This window comes from Aulostomus chinensis, chromosome 23, assembly GCF_037954235.1.
Source record: "Aulostomus chinensis isolate RoL2024-O1b breed Wild chromosome 23, RoL_Achi_v1.0, whole genome shotgun sequence".
NCBI lineage: Eukaryota > Metazoa > Chordata > Actinopteri > Syngnathiformes > Aulostomidae > Aulostomus > Aulostomus chinensis.
In genome coordinates, this window is record NC_141342.1 from 8,330,592 (window position 1) to 8,351,473 (window position 20,882).

Genomic DNA, 20,882 nt, shown 5'->3' on the forward strand with positions numbered 1-20,882 from the left:
GTGGACTGTGGAGGCTTATGCTAGAATGCTACACATAAACCAGTAACCATGGTGATATACGTTTGAGCTCTACAGTGCATTGATCATTCCCCAAGCTGTCACCATTATCATCCTAATAATCTTCCTTCCCTTAGGCTACCCTCGCTGGTGCCCCTCACACTCTCAATCTGACAGTTTTCATCAACATTCACATATATTTCTCTTTCTCGTACACCTTTCATTCCATCCTGCCACAGCGGTATTATCATCAAGAACTTGTTTTGTCCTCCAAGTCCTTGTCTTTTTGTGATTTCACAATGCCAAAAACTGATTTTCTTCCCCAGGCACCCCATTTAGAGAAGGTCAGGAGCAAGACCTAAAGGCGTCGCTGAAAGGAACAGATCCTTCGATTCCACTAGTGTTTGTCAGTGGCAACCACGATCTGGGAAACACCCCAACACCCAGAACAGTGGAGCAGTACTGCAGGGCTTGGGGTGATGACTATTTCAGCTTCTGGGTAAGCACATATTTTGTAGTAGTCATATAGCCACACACACTTTAGCACAGGACTACAAACTCCATTTGTTATAGAGCAGTCATTTTGAATAGTATGGCATGGCTTCACGCATGATTTGGCCCTGTTATACAGCATATATTATTTATCTTTACGGGTTAGAACAAAAAAAACCTTTTGTCAAAAATGCAGTCTTAATAAAACATCACCCCACTAACTGAAAGTAAAAATGAAATGGAAGTGCAGTGACAACACTGAATAACAGTGCTACTTGCGTTTGAGCTTTGACGTTTAGAAAATAGAATGTTCCATGGCAGTTGCTGGCAAATGTTACATACAACCTTAAATAAATTATCACATTAGCGATCTTAATAAGTAAGCATTGTTTTTAGTAGCTGGCTTTCACTCCATTAGAAACTGTTCAAACAAGAGCAGTATCAGTCTTCTCTCTGTCTGTTTCATTTTTTTCTTCATCCGTAGCGTAGGTTATGGTGTAATCAGTTAGCACATGACTTCAGAATTACTCTGAATGCAAATCCATGAATAAAAAGTAGCTGTCAAATTTTTACATAAAATAGCTCTTTGATTCTGTGGTAGCTAGCATTCTGCAAGAGAAAGAGTTAAAGGATGTGTATAATAAAAGAAGAAGAGTACGATAAGTTATTTGTACTGTTGTGTTACTACCATCAGCCATATCTCTCTGGTTTGTCTTCCTTCTTTATCTCAGGTGGGTGGAGTCCTCTGCCTTGTTCTGAACTCTCAGTTGTTCTATGACGGTTCTGCGTGCCCTCAGCTGAAGGAGGCCCAGGAGACATGGCTGGAGGAGCAGCTGAGCAGAGCATCATCTTCCTCTAAAATGGTAGGTTGGCATCAAAGGAATGACTCCCCTCTCCTCTGCTTAATGAAGATAGTCCCACTGGATAAATTCCCCTGTTGGTTTGTCTTGAAGTTACTGGAAAATTGTTTTTCTACAACTGCATAATGGGATTTGTCTTTTGCGACATTTCTCTCTGTTCAGGAACCCAAACACATCCTGGTTTTTCAACACATCCCTTTGTACCTAAAGAACCCAGATGAGGAAGATGACTACTTTAACCTGCAAAGGGTTGTCAGACAAAACCTGCTGGATACATTCAAGGGGGCTGGTAGGACACAAATTCTACTTCTTTCTTTTGACCACTTTATAACCATCTTATGATGACGAGGCAGGTTAGTGTCTGGTATTTTGCTTAAGGGAACATCAACATGAAATGTCTGTTGTCTCTGTATTTGCCCACAGGGTTCCAGAAAAGATAAGCAGTTATATTATTTTAAGTTAGGCAGCCGTCTCATCCAACATCCCAAAATATCAGTAATACTCTCTATGAGGAAGGATTTAGGCTGCAGTGAAGTGGTCTTAAATATCTTAATACTTCTCAGCTAATCTTCTCACCAAACCTGCTCATTTCCATCATATCTAACTGAAGCACACTTAAGATCCCTAGCCCAGAGGATTGATATGTCATTAGCCAAAACCACAGGAGGAGATCATTGCACGAACACAAGACGGACATAATTGAATTAATTCATGCATTAACTTCATATAAGCAGAATAATTCCATAATCAGAAGCCATTGTTGTAGGCTTATCGATGTCTGATATAAGGGTGAGGACACAATCACAAGGACAGTGAGTCTTTACGAAGGCTCGTTCTTCACACACTCACACACACTTCACACTATTCTGCACAAGTGAATGACTGACAAGGCCTCTCATACATACACGTGCCGTGCTTCTCAATCATTCATCAAGGTGACTGGCGGGGGATGGTATTAATTTCATTATCCAGCCGTTATGCCAGCATGTATTTAACCATGTCGGCCCGTTTTGGTCTGATGACCCCTCTCACTCATAACTGATTCCTCCTTCAAGTGAACCCTAGTTAAAGATTTAAAGGGCAATCCGTACATGCTTTTTTATGCAAGAATACAAGGTATGAGAGCATGTGCTGTGCCATTACGAACATGCTAGCTGTCAGTGTCCTTTCTCATCTATGCCTGCACATTTAAAGTTCTTCATACAAGACACGTACTGTGTGAACTACATGTAGAACATAAATACATATGCATGGTTATGAATTATTGAGGACAGAAATGCTGCTCCTGATTTTAAAGCATTGTGCACTACAACATCAGTCCATGTAAATATAGTATGCGATACTTGGGTTGAGAGCTAGAATGGGGATGTGATTGTAGGAGCTGTGTTTCTCCTTCATACATCCATATTTTACTTATCAGTCTGAGTCACAGCTGTCAAGTCTCTATCTTGTACATAACAATGAACTCAAGCTAAATAGTTTACGTTACCTTCATGAGGTCCCCTGGTTGGTGCCCTTTGTTTCCTCCTTCTTTCAGCATCCATGCAGACATAATTGTACGGCGGCCCTGAAGGTCAAGCACAGAAAACACATCTCACAAAACACAGCAATATTTCAGGAAACAGCGCAGCATTTGAGAAAACACGTCATATTTTCTGAAATGTTATCACAAAACAAGACGACGCTTCACAAAACGAACACATTTCAGTAAACACGACATTTCAGAAAACACACTTAAGGTCACAGAAAGGGCAGGACAATAACTTGTTTGTGATTGGACAGAGACCCTGGCAATAATTTTACATCATTTCCTGTTTTGTTACTCACTAATGAAAAGTTACTGTCGACCATGATTTTGTATGAATTTCAAACTTTTTTTAAGGATGGAAGCGGCGAGTAAAATTATTAGGGATGTTATTCTTGATATGCTGTCAACATATCATGCAATTAGAGTGTCTCTTGGAACCAAGAAATCCCTCCTGAAGGAATTAAGACTGAACTAAACTGATCTTCTACAAATTTACCCACAGACAATTCTTACCGAAGATGATTCGACTGACGTTTGAAACCTTCACCGACAATCGTATGCATGAGGTCATTTTCAAACTCAAATGTCTCACTTTTATCACGATAATGACTGTACTGTTGTGTTCCCTTCTTTTACCTGAGGAAGATGATCAGTGGCGCAGATGATATATTATTCATGTTAACATAAAACCAATAACTGCTTTTCATGAGCACAATTTCATGACTGCTTTTGGGTCCTCTACAGGTATTTAATGACCATGACAAATTTAGATTACGTGACAACAGACTGCGTGAGTGGTAATTTTGAAGTATAATGTGTTTGTATTTGTAGTATTTACACATGCTTGTATTGCTGCGTTTTTTTTTCCTGTTGCTCCTTCCTCACATTTTTCTTCTGACAAGAGAAATTTAGCCTCTCCTTTGACTTCTTCCTGCTGTACTGAAGGAAGGTACTGAGGGATGGTGTTTCAGGGATGCTACTGCAGCATCATAAACAGAGATAAGTAATGATATGAGTAGCTGTAAGTAGGCCTGGAGTGGTGCTTTTGTGATTTATAGAAAAACTCTAGTTTTTGAACCTGAGCTTTGTTTTCCATGCTTTTGGGTGTAAATGATTCCTAGAGACAACATAAAAATATGTGGAGTAAGCACTATCTAACAGATTTAGACAGCACTATAGTTGAAGCCATTGTGTTTGGCTTGATAAAATGATGGTTTTGGTCAGTGGATTCTGGTAGTGATCCTTTTTGCTTAACCAGAAACATTACTAGATAAAGAGATGTTTATGTTGAAGCAAAAAGGATCTTACTCTTACTGAAAAGGTCTATCTCTGTAGGAATCCTATCCATAATTTTGTCAGACAGGTGTAATAACAATCAGCCTATACAGAGCAATGTAAGATGTGATCGTTTAGCTGACACTGGGTCATTGGTGTCCTCCTCATGCCCTTTTTCTTTTAATAAGTTCAGTATCTTACCACAAGAATTGGAGAAAATGAAAGAGACTGAAATTTCTACAATAATGACAAAACATCAATACACGAGGGGAGATGGGCCTACAAGATACAAGAGGAATGACACCCATTGACCTAATGCCCATCGAGTCATCATTCTCCCGACAGCAAAATAACCAATTACAGTAGTGCCTTGCAGATCAAATCTCGTACCAACCCACCATGAACATATCTGTGTAATTTCCCTGAATTTACTGGGGTTCAGTCCAATCACGAACAGTTGGAAATTCAAGTACAAACACTGTTGAGAGCAAAGATTGTATATAAAAAAGGTTGAGCGTAACTAGCGGAACAAACAGGAAATTATTTTAAATTGTCGTCAGGGTCTCCGTCCACCCTGTCTTTCATATGAAATATGCTTTGAACTTCAGGGCCACTATACAATTGGCTGTGTCTGCAGGAAGGAAGCATGTGTACTGGTTGGTGGCACGGTGGTGCAGTGGTACACTGTCGCCTCACAGCAAGAAGATTCTGGGTTCGAGCCCCGGCTCATGCATGGGTTTTTCTGTGTGGAGTCTCCATGTTCTCCCTGTGCCTGTGTGGGTTCTCTCCAGGTAGTCGGGGTTCCTCCCACAGTCCAAAGACCTGCAAGAGGGGACTAGTCTAACTGGATACTCTTAAATTGACAGTAGGTGTGGCTGTGAGAGCAAATGGTCTATCTGTATGTATTTGCCCTGCAATTGACCTGCACAAGGTGACCAGGTGACCTGCACAAGGTGACCAGGTGACCTGTCCATGGTGAACCGCGCCTCTCACCCAAAAGCAGCTGGGATAGGCTCCAGCCCCCCAGCAACCCTTAACAGGATAAGCGGTAGAAAATGGATGGATGGATGAATGGTGTACTGGTTGCTGAGCCTCCTCTGGTCAATGGGTGGGAGTGGAACTTGATGTAATAGCGTGATCTTCACACACTCGATGTCCCCGTGGTGAAATTATCACCATCATGTTATAAGATGTGACTGACAACTCCACATGTGATGGCGAAGTGTGTGGTAGTCCACGGTGCTCCCAGACTGGCAGTGGGGATATAGCAATGTAGCAATATAGCAGAACAACTAGGATGAAATTTGCAATGTACAATTCGGGGAGAAAGATAAGAGGAAATGGTGAAAAACGGGGGGGGGGGGGGGGCTTTTCAGCTTCTCTGTACGGTCACATGCCCTCTCCTTCCCTTTTTATGGTCCCTCTGCTTTGCCCTTCATCTACCATTGAGAGCATTTTGGTGACTGATGCTGTTGCATTTATACTCTTAAGTCAGTCCTGGAGGCATACTTGTTAAAAAGACTGTGATCATCACCAGCCTGTGTCAGTTAAGAGTCAAGGAACAACTTTCTGCCACTAGTAAGGTCAAAGAAAGAGCAGGACATCTGTACAAGTGACATGAAACACTAAAACACACGTCCACACTTACCTTTAATAGCTTATTTTCATTAAAAATTCTTGATCAGCAGATCCGCTGTAGGACTTCCAGTCAACTGATCACCTGTGATTAATTCTATCTATGTACTGTATCTATGGCTGTTTAGTGTCCTGCATCTCACTTTGTTCAATGGGCCAGTGAGCTAGGCAGGCAACGGGCAACCAAATGTAAACAGTATTTTACATACATTGGTACGTTACCTGATGAAGAAAGAGAGTTGAGCATGGTGAGCATTTTTAAGTTTGCAGCAGGAAAAGGCAAAAAGGTAGATGGAGCAGCATCACAATGCATGAGGGAACACCCTCCACTGCCACCTTCTCTGATTTTTTTTTTTTTTTTTTTTTGTGTGTCAGCCACAAATTGAAAAACAGACGAGAGCTGAAAATACAACAGAAACACTGCCACTGTAGCTACCAGTGATGGTATACAAGTCCAAGATGCTACAATCTGCTGCTGTTTTGTAGACTCCAAAAAGAAAGACACTCCCTTCTGATGCAGTGATGGAAATGGGGGGAAAAAAGTCCTCGTCTGCTCTCACATTTTCATTGAAGCACTTGAGTAACTGTTCTGAAACAGTGCTTTTTATATATTATGGGCCTCCAAGGTGAAGTTCTCCATGCATACATCAAATTATCCACCTCTATTGAGACAAGAGTGCTTTTACTTTTGGTGGAGATTCATGAAACAAGGGCAACAAAAATCTTCCAAAATTGCCAAAATGTCTAAAAGTCTCCCATCGTTCAGCTAGGACCCTTCCTAAACAAAATTGTATATTTGGATGCACCTTGTGTTTGGACTCCAGACGAATTACCTCACACCCTGAGCCATAGTATAAGCATGATCAGGCTTAATTTTTTGTGTTTCTGTGTGTATTAGACGGTTGAACCAGGACCTAACACCTGTACGGTTTGCAGTAGAATGTGTAAGCATTGGCTTGCTGATGCTAATTTTTCACCCAGATGCAGGTTCATTCTGTCAATAACTGCATCGTTTACTTCTCATTAATCAAAAAAATGTAATTAATTATTACACTGTGCAATGATACTTGTTGCATTTTTCCTTTGGAGTTTTTTTGTCCTGTTCTGTTGATCTGAATGACTGACCAATTGTTATACCAGCTGCTATGACAGAGCACTAATCAAACAAAAGATCAGTAACGGACTTAACACAAAAGACCTTAAAACACAGATCTACATTTTTTTTCTTATTCTTGATTTTTTTTGTGTTTGGGGAACTTGTGTGAGGTAGCATTTCCATGCAGGGAAAGGAAGCTCCTTAGAAATATTCAGCAATCGAGGTGATAGAAGAAATGCAAAACAAATGTACAGATGAAACTCGGGAAAAATTAGAATATCATGCAAAAGTTAATTTATTTCAGTAATTCAACTGAAAAGGTGAAACTAATATATAGACTCATAACGTGCAAAGTGAGATATGTCAAGCCTTTATTTGTTAGAATTTTGATGATTATGGCTGAAAGTTTATGAAAACCCCAAATTCAAGATCTCTTAGAATTAGAATATAGTGAAAAGGTTCAATATTGTAGGCCCAAAGTGTCACACTCCATTCAGCTAATTAATCCAAAACACCTGCAAAGGGTTCCTGAGCCTTTAAAAGGTCTCTCAGTCTGGTTCAGTAGCATTCGCAATCATTGGGAAGACTGCTGACCTGACAGTTGTGCAGAAAACCATCATTGACACCCTCCATAAGGAGGTAAAGTCTCAAAAGGTAATAGCGGAACAAATTGCATGTTCCCAAAGCGCTGTATCAAACCATATTAATAGAAAGTTAAGTGGAAGGGAAAAATATGGAAGATGTTCACAAGCAGCAGGGATAACCACAACCTGGAGAGGCTTGTCAGGATAAGGCAATTCAAAAATGTGGGGGAGCTTCACAAGGAGTGGACTGAGGTTGGTGTTACTGCATCAAGAGCAACCACACACAGATAGATCCTGGACATTGGCTTCATATGTCGTTTTCCTCTTGTCAAGCCACTCCTGAACAACAAACAACGTCAGAAGCGTCTTACCTGGTCTAAAGAAAAAAAGAACTGGTCTGTTGCTCAGTGGTCCAAAGTCCTCTTTTTAGATGAGAGCAAATTCTGCATCTCATTTAGAAACCAAGGTCCCAGAGTCTGGAGGAAGAAAAGAGAGGCACACAGTCCAAGATGCTTGAAGTCCAGTGTGAAGTTTCCACAGTCTGTGTTGATTTGGGGAGCCGTGTTGGTCCACTGTGTTTTCTGAAGTCCAAAGTCAACGTAGCCAGGCTACCAGGACATTTTAGAGCTCTTCATGCTCCCTTCAGCAGGAAAGCTTTATGGAGATGCTGACTTCATTTTCCAGCAGGACTTGGGACCTGCCCACACTGCCAAAAGTACCAAAACCTGGTTCAATGACCATGGGATTACTGTTCTTGATTGGCCAGCAAACTCGCCTGACCTTAACTCTTCAGAGTATATATGGGGCATTGCCAAGAGGAAGGTGAGAGACATGACACTGAGCAATGAAGAAGAGCTGTAGGCCACTATTGAAACATCCTGGTCTTCCATCACACCTCAATCCTGCCACAGGCTGATAGCATCCACGCCATGTGGCACTGATTCAATAATTCATGCAAAAGTGGCCCAAACAAGGACTGAGTACATATGCATGATTATACTTTTCAGAGGGACGACATTTCTGTATTTAAAATCCTGTTTTATTGATTTCATATAATATTATAATTTGATGACAATTTGCTTTTGGGGTTTTCATACCCTGTAAGCGGTGTCACAGTGGTGCAGTGGTCAGCACTGTCACCTCAAAGCAAGAAGGTTCCAGGTTCAAGCCCTGGCTTGAGTAGGGGGTCTGTTTGTGGAGTTTGCATGTTCTCCCTGTGCCTGCATGGGTTCTCTCTGGTACTCCGACTTCCTCCCACAGTCTAAAGACATGCAAGGGGAGACGAGGCTGATAGGATACTCTAAATTGAGCGGAGGTTTGTCTGTTAGAGCAAATCATTGTCTGTCTGTATGTGTACGCTGTAAGCCATAATCATCAAAATCATAACAAATAAATGCTTGAAATATCTTGCCTTGCTTGTAATTAATCTATATAATATAGTAGTTTCACCTTTTAAGTTGAGTTACTGAAAAAGATGAACTTTTGCACGATATTCTAATTTCACGACTTTCACCTGTTTGTTGTTCACCATATTGAAGGAAAGAGTGTTGTTTATCTTTGTGTTGAGAGGCTGTTTCCTCTCATCCATGGTAAACATGTCTTTTCCAGACATATAGCAGCTATGGTAATATTTTTTCACTCTCTCTGGGCTGTGTTATTCATGCATCATCTCCCTCCCCTGTTAGTCTTGTCCTCCCCACTACACCCTGTGATCCGAAACCTCCAGATGTGCTCTCATACTCCAGTGATCATTACTGTCATTACAGTGAAGGGCAGCATCATTAACCTCTTACACACATACACACATCTCAGGAAGGTTTACATATCCTGAGGAACAGTCAGGATGAAGCTTGATTTTTTTTTTTTTTTTGCTGAGGTAAGTAAGTAAGTCAGTAATAAGTAAGCTGGCGGGGATTTATCTCTATGTTTGTGTTGCCAGCTCTTATATTTTTTTGCCTGGAAGACAAATGTAGTTAGGCCAAGTGCATGAAAGCTCATGTGTTCTACAGGGTAGAAATTATTGAGTTTTGCAATCCTTGAATGGCATACTGGAAAGCTCCCTATGATGCATTGAAACTTTGGACCAATAACAAATGAAAACAGTCCAAAAAAAACTCAAGAATATTTGTTTTTTCCTTTTTGACTGCTTTAATGTTCGTATTGGTTCTTACTTGAACAAAGCAAAACAGCAGTCTGGCAAGAGCAAAACAGTAACTGCTTTCCTTGTTCTTTCTCTGGTAATTCTACATGAGGAAGCTTTGAAATGAGAGAGCTGCATTGACATTTCCAGCCACTCCAGGGGCCATCTGTACAAACAATACACACAAAACCACACATCCACCTTTTCCACTTATAAACTGGAAAGTACAATGGAGGAATGTGTGTCTCAGCATACACACAGTATTTAGACCCTGATATGGTGAAGTGGATTTTTAAAATAAGGCAAGACAGAATTCATCATAAAAGAAAACAGACAAAATCACTGATAATGCATTTTTTACAATCATTATATTTATCTTGCTTACACATGTATGCATGTGCACATACACATGGGCAAACACACACACATGCACACGTGCACTGCTGCTGTCACAGTGCCAATTTCCCCACTAAGGGACGAATAAAGGTTTATCTTACCTTATCTTGTCCAGCTATCCTAAATAGGATAATTCCATTGACTTCCATTCATATGGACAGCCCAACTCAGGCCCTAATCCTAAACCTAACCAATTGATGCCTAACGCTAATCTTGACCTAACCTCAATTCACACCGTGAACTCATGAATTGCGTGTGCTATTTTGTCCCTACGAGGACTAGAGGTCCTGATAAGGTTTGTGTTTATACCAGTAAAGGTCACCAATTGGTAACAAAAACCAAGTACACACACACACAGTAATATTTACAATTTACTTAACATTTCCTTGTTATTTTTGTTAATTATGAATGATCTAAATTGCATTTTGTTCTTTGAGAAATGTCAGGTTTCGCATCTCGTTTGCTGTCCAAATATTTCTTTTTTGCCTCTGTCCAGGGTAGTTTGCACTAAAATTACAGACTTGATAACTTAATTACCATTTTCATTCTTTTCTTTTCATGAATCCAGACCCAAATAATTTCCCTCTCTGCACTTTTCACTTCTATCTCAATTCCTGCTTTAGTGAAACTGCACTTATTTGCTGATGTTTCTACTGCCATGTGTAAGAAATTGTGACACAAACAGCATTTCTTAAATGCAAATGATTAATGAAGTATTGGAAGGTGGGAATGACAATCACCCTTGTGCAATACATTTTCACAAATATACAGACTTTGAACAGAGGAGCCTGCACACACAAAGCTGTATAAATCTTACAGAAAAAGAGTTTTATGTATGTGACCACAGACACATATTTTTATGGAATTAGTTGACTAACAGAACCTTTGGACCTTTGTCTCAGCGTTTGGTTGCTGCAGCCCCCTGCCACTTCAGTGACACATGGAGACGTGTGATGGAAAGGGAGAATATAGTCCCGAGCAGACAAATAAATGCATCAATTTGATTTATCCTCTACTTATCCAAATAGGACTTGTTTGTTGGTCAGTGATGCAGATGAGAAATTGTTTGTGTTTCTTCTTTATCGCGCATATTTATGAGTTTGTGTACAGAAGTTTGAATTTGTCAATCCATTTTGCATATAAATCTGTATGAGGTGGTGCATTTTTCTATGCGTGATGTACTTTACTACACGTATCTATATTTTATCTCAGCAGCACAGCTGCACATGGCAAAGGTGCAACACCAATTAATCTTCCTTCTGCTCATCAGAGCGAGCAGTCCCACCCTGGGAACTGTTGACTTCTTTCCAGCTCATATTAATGATACACAGTGTCTGTGTGATGACCCCCCTCTCGAGCAAGTATCGTATCATGCTGTCCCTTCTTTAATTGCATAAGCAATTACTGTTGTTTCTGATAAGGCAGGGATGTGTTTGAGATTAGATTTGTGTCTTTAATTGTGTGCAAGTTCTCTTGTGTTAGTATCATTTGAGTTTGAACCAGTCTTGCATATTATTTAAATTATATGCATACTTTTTCATGTCAATTTTATACAACCGGGTCGCAACAGTCCATCCACTGTCTTCAAAAAAAAGTAGTAGTAGGAGTAGAAATTACACACATACACATATAAGTGTGTGTGTAGATGTGTGTATATATATATATATATATATATATATATATACATATATATACATATATATATATATATACACACACACACACACACACAACAAGCCACCCCATCCACTCATCCAATTATCTTCAATTTTCAAATTAATGAAAGACAGATACAATACTGTTTTGTTTGTTAATGCAGTGCTGTGTTAATATTGACATGAGATGCCAAAAGCCATACAGCCCAGCCCTTGGTCAAGTGATAAATATTTTTGAGTTTTAAATATTTACTGTATGTGATTTATCCTTTACTTTGCTAACAATCACACGAACACCCTGGAGGGGGAGGTCTATGTTTTTACTGTGGGTACCTCTCTGCTGATTAATCACTGTCAAACCTATAATCATTGTAAATAATGCGCTGTTTAGTTTTTGCCACTACTTATGCCAGCTATTCACTGCAATGAGTGCTACTGAGCCAGCACTCACGTACTGAAGACACAAATTGCACTGTGGATAACAACAAAATTAAAAACATAAAAAAATATAGGAAAAAAAATGAAACGCTAAAAAAAAAAATGTACTCGATCAACTGAAGCCGACCAAAGTCTAACTAAAAGCTTTTCTAAATAGAAATTTCATCTTAAAAGAGTCACTTTTTTTGTGCCCTATAAAGACAGGGGAGGGGCATTACATAGTCTTGGTGCTTGTCCACGACAGGATCAATCTCCTCAAGTCTCACATGAGTACGAGGAACCACAAGCAAGCTCTAACCTGATGACTTAAGAGTCTGGGACAAAGATTAAGACTCTAACAAGTCAGAGATACCATGAGGTGCTTGTCCATGTAAATAACTAAATGTTAACACTAATATTTAAAAATTAACTCTAAAATTTACTGGCAACTAATGAAGAGACATTACAACAGGAATAATCACAATAATCCAATGGTGAAGAAATGAAAACATGAATAATCACCTCTAATTCAGCTTTTGACAAAGGTATTCTGAGTTTGGAAATACTCCTTAGATATCTAAGTTACATTCTCATTGACTGTTGAATTTTTAGTGAACAGCTTTTTACACACATCCAGAATCTCTTCTGAGAAAATTTAATCCTGTGGCTGGGGAGCAGTGTCTCATATTCGAAAGGCAAGTGGAGTAGCAGAAATCCCAGCAGGGCCCTCAACTGCTCCTCTCCTCATACAGTAGATGGAGTACTGTAATTAGATTCCTTTGCCCCTCTCCTACTCCTCCCACTCCTCTGAGGTTTATATCCTTCATTCAGGATACTTTTGGCATATATGCAAGGATGATAAATACAGGCACAGACAGACAGATTCTCACTACTACCCTATTTCCGTATACATACACAACAAAAACAAGAGTGCAGCTGAGATATTCATTGGAATTCCCAACACTGCCAGCGGCTGTAGAATTTTACATACAGTAACTAATTAGAGGTGCTGATAAGCCTGAGCTGTGCTCTGCATAGTCTGTCCGCTTTTCCTTTTCATTCTGTCTCTTGCCGCTGGTTGTCTTTATCAGCAAGGGTCTTCTCTGTTCAAAAGCGAAGACATATTTATCACCCACTGGGAATTTGATAAGAAGCCATGGATAAGCTTTTAAATTCATGGTTTTAGTGTTTTTGCTTCTTTTCTTTTTTTTTCAGTATTCCACTACTTCCTTTCTGTGTGTGCTGTAATCAAAAGTCTGGTTGGTGACTTACTGATCATTCAGACCAAGAACATCAATTGAGGAGTGATGTTTCAATAACCACAAAGATGACATAATACAATTTACGTGATTCAAGTCATTGATCCGTGACGCTGAAATGCTCACATGCTTGTGTTTGACTGACAAATGCAGGTGACGATGTACTACATTTCTTTAGTGTCGCTTTCCTTGTTCCTGTTTGGTTCCAAAGCGCTTCTAGGCCACAAAATGTGAAAGTCATAAGAGTTTGAAGAGATGTCACAGTCACAATTAGGATATTTTCCATTTTTACATCATCGTAGCATGCAGTATATTGTTGCAGCATTGTTGTTTTGTCAGGTGTGTCCAACAATAATGAACCAATAAGCCGCGATAAGTTTTAGCCTTTCCATCCAACAACAACAAAAGGAACAATGCGTTTTTAGAGCTGTTCACTCAGTTATCTTATTCTTTCTGGTCAGCCTTAAGGAAGAGCAATTAAACTGTGATTTCATGACAGGCAAGTAAGTAACACTGCATTTTGTCCTCAGGCACACTGATAAACTGCAAGAGCATAGTGAAAAAAAAATGTGGATGTAACCCTAGAATACTAACATTTAAAATAGTAACGCCGTCATTAATGTTGGGTATATTTTACTTGATAATACTCCTGATAAAATACAGTTTTCATCAAAATATATTAAAGTACAACTCTGTATGCCAAATGGAAGTACTCATCTTAATTTCCCAATATACAATGTCTCATAAATTGAAAAAAAGGTATCATGGGAATCCTATAAAAGGCTCCCAAATTGTAGAAAAATCAGGTAATCATTCACGAGAAATTTCCAAACAAAATCCAAATTAATAGAGCTGGGAACACGTTCATGAAAATTACATTTCAAGAATCATATTGGTCGAAATCACCTGACATTAGCGACGCGATGTTAAGACTATAAGACTGTATATATATTATAAGACTGTAATGCAGATCAAATTTTACTCAAAATGGAAACAGTGTGTGATATCATGATAAACTCCTGCCAAGGCATAGATGGAGCCCCCCCAGTTCTTTGAAATGCTGTACATTTCTGAAACGTTTGCGCGGGGCAGCATGGCTCAGTGGTAGAGTGGCCGTCTAGCAACCAAAGGGTCACTGGTTCGATCCTCGACCCCGGTGACCATGTTGAAGTGTCCTTGAGCAAGATACTGAACCCATAATTGCTCCTGATGAGTAGGTTGGCGCCTTGCAATGGCAGCCTCCACCACTCCAGTGTGTGAGTGTGTGTGTGTGAATGGGTGAATGAGATGACACTGTAAAGCACTTTGAGTGCCGCTAAGGTAGAAAAGCGCTATATGAAACTGAGTCCATTTACCATTTGCGCGTGCGATATCGTAAACGGATATTTTTTTAGGTTTCAGATGTCTTCCTCACAAGATAAATTACAAGATGTTATTTGATATATTAATATTTTATATTATATTTTATAGATTTATATAAAATTGAGTCCATTTACCATTTACCATTTATTTTCGTCTCTAGCTACTTTTCAGAGTAACAGTGATTTGACACAGCTCTCTAAAAGCCCCATTGTAACTTCTTCCAGCGAAACATTTGTTGACGGATGGAAGAGCAACTGCTGCTGTTAATCATAACTGACTTTGTCTAAGACGAAGAGGAGGATTAAGGGAAAAAAACGAGACTCTGATTCTGATCATTCTGAAATGAAATGAAATTAGGAGGAACTGGAGGCTGTTGAAGCTGAGAGAGCAAGACGGGATGGGTGGCTGAGACAGTCTAAGTTGTTCTGGACATATCTGATAAGAGTTGGACGATAGATCTAACCCTATTGATGCATCCGTTTAATCATCAACAACCTAATTGCACCAGTGCAAGATGGCAAAATTGATTGCCATCCTTAATATATGCATTTACTTTGATATTCCCATGGCCTAGCTCTCTTTCACCATTTCTATCAAAGCACACCTGCAATGGAAATAAAATTGTCAAATGCCTGTTTTGTGAGTTGACATAAATGCAAGAGATTGTGTAAAATTGGCATATGATATTGAGTTATGTTGATCGAAGGCACCTGGCTCATATCAAATGGAAATTTTATCATGACAAACTTTGTGATATTGACAAGTATTGTGTTGTTGACCAAAGAATTGATATAAATACTGTATCTTAGTGAAACAAATGATTCCCACTCCCAAGTATCTGATAAAATACATGTTGTTATTTAAAGACAAATTCAAAGCAAATATTAAGAAAACCCCAGGCCCCTGTTTTGGAGAATTTTTTTTTTTTTTTTACCTCTGAGGGTACGCTCCAGTGCCCCACTGCTTGTGATCATTCCAGCTATGCTAACTAGCAGTCAACCTTGTGATGGGGTTCTGGAGCTCTACTATACATGCAGAGAAGGTTACCTATCTGTTCGTCAGGCGCTAAAAATGATGGACGATATGAGTAAAGCATGTCCCTTGAACTGTTCAAAGTCTCTTGTTTTCAAAGATCAAAGCTTGGTTAATTCAGAATGATTAGGTACAACATGAAGAACCAAAATGGCCAAAAAGCATGACGGCTATGAGAGGAATGGATGAGATGCTAATTACTTTCATCCCAACCCCCCGTGTATGTATGTGTGTGTGTGTGTGTGTGTGTGTGCGCGCGTGCGTGCGTGCACGTGTGTGAGGGAAGCGATGTTAGAGATAGAAGAGTGAATGACTTATGGGAAGCCTGGGCTCTGAGATGCCTCACCACACTACATCATTATGTATTGCTCTATCTTGCAAATTACCAAGTCACCATTTCATATGCATCATTATTTCCCAGACCTGCACTTAAATGACAACCAGTTTTCAGTGTAAGCGTACGTATTGCAGGGGAGAAGGTGGAAAGCTCTGAAGGAAATTGTCTGTTCCTCAAGGTACTAACTTATAAGGGGTGGTTTAGCGGCAAGATAGAAACTTAACTCGCAATTAGCAAATCCAATCTTGTGACCAACAAATCAATGGCCAAGAGATGAAAAGGAGATGATAGAGAGCAGGAAGGGAAAAGGGAGAGGGCAGAATGAAAGCGGCACAGACATCAAACATGATTAATATGGACATTTTTACTTTATCCTTTTGTTTGGTCGTCTATGTCTGCAGCCAGCTATTACCATACATACAGTGAAAGGCTTTCCAAAATATTCAAGCAGATCTTGAACATGAATATTACATGGGTTTTATGTCTGTAGCATATAGCAATCATAATAAATTAAATACATGTGTATATAGGAAGGGAGGCTGATCTCTGCGTTTCCTGCCATTCCAACTAGAATTCAATTTGCCTGTGACTAATTCCCCTCCACTTGTATTTTATGTTTTCATTTCTCTTACTGCTCTAGCACCTCTCTCTACCCCCCCCCCCCCCACTGCCTGTCAAAGCAAAGGCCAGTCCCCAGATGTGAGTCTGTATCAAAAAGAAAAGTGACTGTTTTAAGGGCTGTCAGGTAAATGGGATTTCCACAGAGACTGAAACAAGACGTGGAATTAGCGCATGTTTTCACGAGGGCTATCACTCTGCAAGAAAAGAAAAATGCAGTTAATCATGGTGAACAGACAAAAATGGTGGGTAAAGTGGACTTAATAATACTGTACTGAATGTGATATGTGGTGTAAAACATCTGGACACAGAGGTTCTCCCTTACAGTGGAGGAAATAATTATTTGATCCCTCGCTGATTTTGTAAGTTTGCCCGCTGACAAATAAATTAACATTCTATACTATTAATGGTAGGTTTATTTTAACAGTGAGAGACAGAATATCTAAAAAAAATCCAGAAAAATAGATGAAAATTTATTTGCATTTCACTGAGTGAAATAAGTATTTGATCCCCTACCAGCTATAAAGAATTCTGGCACCCATAGACTAGTCCTCTCACTTGAAGAAAGTACTCCTAATCTCAACTCCTTACCTGTATGAAAGACACCTGTCTCAACTTTTTACCTGTATGAAAGACTACTGTCCATCGACTCAATCAATCACACACCAATCTCTCCATCATGGGCAAGACCGACGAACTGTCTAAGGACATCAGGGACAAGATTGTAGACCTGCATAAGGCCAGAAAGGACTACAAGACCATTGGCAAGAAGCTGGGTGTGAAGGAGACAACTGTTGGTGATTGGGAGGTGATGTGGTCAGATGAGACCAAAATCAAGCTTTTTGGAATCAAATCTATGCGCTGTGTTTGGAGGAAGAGGAATTCAGACTATGACCCCAAGAACACCATCTCTTCCATCAAGCATGGAGGTGGAAGCATTGTGCCTTGGGTGTGTTTCTCCGCTAAGGGGACAGGTCAACTTCACCACATCGAGGGAAAGATTGATGGGGCCTTGTACTGTGAAAGCCTGGGTGACAACCTCTCTCTCTCAGCCAGGAAACTTTAAATGGGTTGTGGATGGGTCTTCCAGCACAACAGTGACCCAAAACGTGCTGTACAGCCAAGGCGTCAAAGGAGTGGCTCAAGAAGAAGCACTTTAAGCTCATGGAGTAGCCTAATCAGTCTCTGGCCCTAAATCCTGTAGAAAATATGTGGAGGGAGCGGAAGCTTCGAGGTGCCAAGAAAACAGCCTCAAAACCATAAGGATTTGGAGAGGACCTGCAAAGAGGAGTGGTCCAAAATTTCACCTGAGATGTGTGCAAACCTTGTAATCAACTACAAGAAACATTTGACCTCTACACTTGCCAACAAGTATTAAGTAATATTTTGATACGGGATCAAGTACTTATTTCACTCAATATTTAGAAAATAATTTAAATATTTTGTTTAATGTGATTTTCTGGATTTTCTTTTTGATTTTCTGTCTCTCACTGTTAAAATAAACCTACCGTTAAAATTACAGATCGTTCATTTCTTGGTCAGAGGGTGAACTTTTAAAATCAGTGAGGGATCAAATAATTATTTTCTCCACTGTATCCCTCTATTGCTCCATGGGTAAAACAAGAAAATTAGAGTTGTAACTCTAAATGGAACAAATACTGTAGTATTTGTTCCATTATTTGCATGACTGAAAGGCTTTAGTATGATAGTGTCAGTGAAAGGACAGATTTTGTTCTTGATATAACTCAGTGACTGGAGCAACAGCCCTTATATTTAAGGCTTAAAGTCCCGTGTCCACTTTCCACCTACGCTAATTGTGCTTCAAGGCACTTTGGATAATATTGTACAGAAAGTGATCTGTGCTACTTTTATTGGAGAGGGGAAATAAAATCAGCTTCTTTTTCATATTCCGTCATTGTTAAATCAAGGCCTTATTCCCAGAGGGGTGCCAGCTATCATTATCCAGAAAGCAGTGGTTCCCTTTAGCACTGCATGTAAGCTCTCTTACTGCATGAGAGTTTTGAATTTTTTAGAAAAGTACAGCAGCTGTTCACCTCTCTGACAAGACATTTCTGGTTGAAGGCAGTACACCATGAAATATGCTTCTTTTGCTAGTGTCTGATGTGAAAGTGTACCTACAGATTCCTGGTCCTTCATCTGCATCCAGTCTTTTATCGAACTGAAGCTGAAGTGAAAACTTTTTAGGTCTTCAAAAACAGCCTGGATAAGACTAAAGGTACAATGCACTTAAAACCCTTTTAATGGACCTACTTACTCTCTGGTCAGCCAAGTCAAGTTCAACGTTTGCAAGCTTTGCCATGAAGATAGCTTATTGAGTTTGCAACCGCAAACCAACATTTTTCACTGTTCTATGCCACCAGGAATTTGCCGGTCTCGATTCAAGCTGCTGTTCCAGCTCTATAAAACACAACATACTATTCATTCACATTTGTATCCTTCAAATATATCTTTTTGTAACATATTTTTGAAAAACAAAAGTGAATCACACGTCTTTACATTTATACTTGCTTCATTGCGTGGCTTTAACCCAATAACAGAAACACATCTCCAATACCTTCTAGGGCTTTTTTTTTTTTTTTTTTTTTTTACATTAACTTTGATAAACCTCAGTTCATATTAGAATTCTTGCATTGAAAAGACCTTTTCAACTTTTTTAAGCTATCAGTCTTTCTCCCCCAGTGGAGTTTTTTATGATTGTTGCTGGGGAAAACCCTTGATTATGTGGCACGTTGTCTTATAAAAATGTGATGGACTATGAGGGATATTTATGTAATTTTATGCGATGAAATTGTGGAAATTTGCAAAAATTGCTTTAACTTACATGAATAAGAAAAAAAAGTGATTCCCCCAAAATTCCGTTCTTACCAGGCTACTACCCTAATGTAAAGAGTCATTTCTAATGACTTCCCATGATGAGCAAGCGTACTACGTCACAGAAAGTTCTGACAAGAATCAAGTTCTCATCTTGTTTTATTTCAGGCTCAAACTTACAAAACCTTGATGAGTCATACAAGTTCCAAGCTTATGGAAGGACCGACCTATCAGCGAGCCATGAACAGGGGCGGGAGAGTTTTAGGACCACCTTCCTTTCTCTATTGCATCAGGCCCAAAGTTGAGGACTGACTTCTATAGAAACATTTTTGTGTAAAATTACAAAATATTTATGATTTCTTGTACCATATACTTGTGTAATATTTTGCCAAAAAAGTTGATTGAAGCTTTTTTTCCATTTCTTACATTTCATATGTTATCTTTATTTTATATAAACCTTAACATAACTTTTTTTTCAAAGAGAGCTTAGTAAACCGGAGTCAAATTCCTTGTTTGTGTTACAAACTGATTCTGATTAATGTCTTCTTTTTCCCAGGATTGTGTGCCTAATCGTTTTTTTGTCAATTGTTAGAAATATTAAAATATGAAGTATATTATATTTTAATATTTAATTTAATATAATTTACTAAATAGAAATGTTTAACAAAAACGAACTGAATTGAAACCCTGACAGTAAAACTGTGATACTGTATGAGCCAAGGATTTAGTGAACCTCTTGCTTTTTGTAGAAAAATGTCATATTCACCTGGCTTAGGGATCCATCCATCCATCGTCTTCCGCTTATTCCTATTAAGGGTCGCGGGGGGGGGGGGGGCTAGAGCCTATCCCAGCAGCCTTCAGGTGAGAGGCGGGGTTCACCCTGGACAGGTCACCAGTCCATCACAGGACCAACACATATAGACAGACAACCATTCACACTCACAGTCACACCTACGGTCAATTTAGAGTATCAATCAGCCTCGTCCCCTCTTGATGTCTTTGGACTGTGGAGGAAGCTGGAGTACCAGAGAGAACCCACACAGGAGCAGGGAGAACATGCAGCCTCCACGCAGAAAGATCCCGGCCCGAGCCAGGACTCGAACCCGGAACCTTCTTGCTGTGAGGCGACAGTGCTGACCACTGCACCACCGTGCAGCCCTGCCTTAGGGATATTGTTGTCAAACTATACAGAGTAGATCAAGCAAGCCAAGAAGTACTATGAAATAGGGTTTGCAGCACTGTCAACAAAGCAAAGGGTGGCTACTTTGAGGAAACTAAAATATAAAACACATTTACTGTTATTTTATCATTTTTTTCTTTGTTACATAATTCCATATATCTTGCTTCATATATTTGATGTCTTCAGT

The 20,882-nt window shown here is 39.6% G+C and overlaps 1 protein-coding gene across 1 annotated transcript in view; it reads left to right on the top strand.

Moving 5' to 3' along the window:
* cpped1 (calcineurin-like phosphoesterase domain containing 1) overlaps positions 1-20,882 on the top strand; it is a 51,385-nt gene that overhangs the window by 20,130 nt on the left and 10,373 nt on the right. The window contains exons 3-5 of the mRNA XM_086195824.1: positions 324-496; positions 1,221-1,352; positions 1,512-1,638. Of these exons, the coding sequence (XP_086051950.1) occupies positions 324-496; positions 1,221-1,352; positions 1,512-1,638 (432 nt within the window). The remainder of the gene's footprint in view (positions 1-323; positions 497-1,220; positions 1,353-1,511; positions 1,639-20,882) is intronic.